The following is a 2,108-nucleotide window of genomic DNA, read 5'->3' as shown; positions in this document are numbered from 1 at the left end:
AACCTCATCCCATTGACCTCACCCCATCCCTCCATCCTGGCCAGCTCCCTAACTGGAGAGCCTCCCACCTTCAAGCAGCCCAACAGCGACGACCTGAGAGCCCTCACCCAGCCTCAGGGGCCCCCCAGGGAAGGAGAATTCCCAAAGATTAAGACCAAGGGGCCGTGCCCAGCCCGGGCACAGCTCTACCTTGAGGTGCTCCAGCATGGTTCGTTTCTGGGCAAAGAGCAGGGGGCAGTCAGGACACTTGAAGACGCTGACCCGCTGGTTGAGGAGGTGCTGGTCGAAGTGGGAGGAGAGCAGGGGCTTGTGGGTGAAGACTGTGTCACACATAGCACACTTGTAAATCATCCTGTCAGGGGGAAAAACCAGCCCTCGTTGGTTTGGGGGAGGAGATCCGTGGAAGAATCCTCTTGGCATGAGGGTTGGGAGCAGCCCCGGGCACAGCCAAGGGGTGGGCAAGGGGGAAGGGGGTGGGTGGAGGTCCCCAAGCTGCTGCTGAGCTCCTCCCCCAACTCCCCCCCCACTGAGGGTGTGCCTGGTTCTTAAAAAGCACAGAATTAGGGATTTGGTTTGGTGGGGAGAGACCCTTAAGGTCACAGAGTTCCAACCATGAACCCAGCACTGAGCCATGTCCCTCACCCCACATCTCCACGGCTTGGGAACCCCTCCAGGGGTGGGGACTCCACCACTGCCCTGGGCAGCCTGGCACAGCCCTGGGCAACCCTCCAGGGCAAGAAATTGTTCCTCAGGGGCAACCCCAACCTCCCCTGGGGCAACTTGAGGCCGGTTCCGCTCCTCCTGTAGCTCCTGGGGAGCAGTCTGCCCCTCACACTCACTTGGACTGCTGGTTGCTGAAGCCAGGGTGCTGGGTGTAGACGTGGGCGTGGGCACTGGGGGCCGACTTGAACGCCATGGGGCAGATGGGGCACTTGTGGAACACCTCGCAGTGGGAGGTCTGGATGTGGGACTTGATGGAGTTGACCCCGCCGAAAACCACGGAGCAGCTGGGACACCTGCAGAGAGGGAGGCAAAGGGTGGGCCACCAAGGGTAAGGGGTGGGCAACCAACGGCCCAGGGGGGCTCAGTTGGGCCACGGAGGCTGCACGGGCTCAGAGAGAAGAGAAACAGGAGCACAAGGACCCCCCTCAAATCCAACCATGGGGCTTGGGAAGAGCCTCTACCCCAACAGACACTGGGGAGTCCTCCCACCCAGCCCTGGTGGCTCCAGGGGAGCAGGCAGGTCACCAGGATGAGCAAGGAGGGATTGGGGAGGGGTCTAAAGCTGCCAGCCATGAGTTGAACCAGTGGCCAGGAGGAGGAGACCACCGTGGCTGAAGGGGTGAAAGCCAGAGAAGGGCTGAGGTGAGACCCTCCCCCTCAGCCTGGCACCAGCGGGGGAGCAGGAACCTGGATTCCCAACCCACCCAAACCCCTCTGTGGACGTGGGACTGTGCCCTCCTGGGGGGGACTGTGCCCTCCTGGGGGTGTCTGTGCCCTCCTGGGGGTGTCTGTGCCCTACCTGTAGCCCACCCTGCGGGAGAAGTGCAGGCAGGACTCCTTCAGGTGGGCCTCAAAGTTGGCCAGCAGGAAGTTGCCCCCGCACTCGGGGCAGACGTGGGGGGGTCGGTTCTTGTGCATCCTCTGGTGGGCGTTGAAGCTGCAGCGGTTGGACATGATCATGGGACACGTCGTGCAGACCTGGGGGCAGGAGAGAGGCCAGAGGTTCAGCCTGCCACGTCCCCACGGGCACAGAAAAAAAAGGGTTGAAGCTTCCCCCCCCAAGCCACGTGTCGCTGGGGAAAAAGGGTCAGGCCTGGAGCATCTTCTGTGCCAGGCCAGGCTGAGAGCCCTGGGGCTGCTGAGCTGGAGCAGAGAAGCCTCAGAGGGGATCTGAGCAGTGCTGAGCAAGAGCTAAAGGGCCCCCGGGGGGCAAGAGGCTGGGGCCAGACTCTGCTCAGTGGTGCCCAGGGACAGGCCAAGGGGCAACGGGCACCAACTGGAACCCAGGAGGTGCCACCTGAGCAGGAGGAGAAACTTCTTTGGGGGGAGGGTGGCCGAGCCTGGAGCAGCTGCCCAGAGAGGCTGTGGAGTCTCCAAACTGGAGA

At 62.8% G+C, this 2,108-nt stretch overlaps 1 protein-coding gene across 1 annotated transcript; it reads right to left on the bottom strand.

The window, feature by feature from the left end:
- Positions 1-189: 189 nt before the first annotated feature.
- Positions 190-1,701, bottom strand: LOC103767944 (zinc finger protein 687-like; the record flags this gene model as incomplete). Its single annotated transcript, XM_008935077.1, has 3 exons — positions 190-352; positions 840-1,016; positions 1,523-1,701. Coding segments are annotated over 3 exons (519 nt in total), but the record flags the coding sequence as incomplete, so codon positions are not given.
- Between the last annotated feature and the right edge of the window lie 407 nt (positions 1,702-2,108).

The sequence above is a fragment of the Merops nubicus genome, unplaced genomic scaffold (genome assembly GCF_000691845.1).
Source record: "Merops nubicus isolate BGI_N331 unplaced genomic scaffold, ASM69184v1 scaffold32722, whole genome shotgun sequence".
In the NCBI taxonomy this organism is placed as follows: domain Eukaryota; kingdom Metazoa; phylum Chordata; class Aves; order Coraciiformes; family Meropidae; genus Merops; species Merops nubicus.
This window is presented reverse-complemented; position numbering and strand designations above follow the sequence as displayed.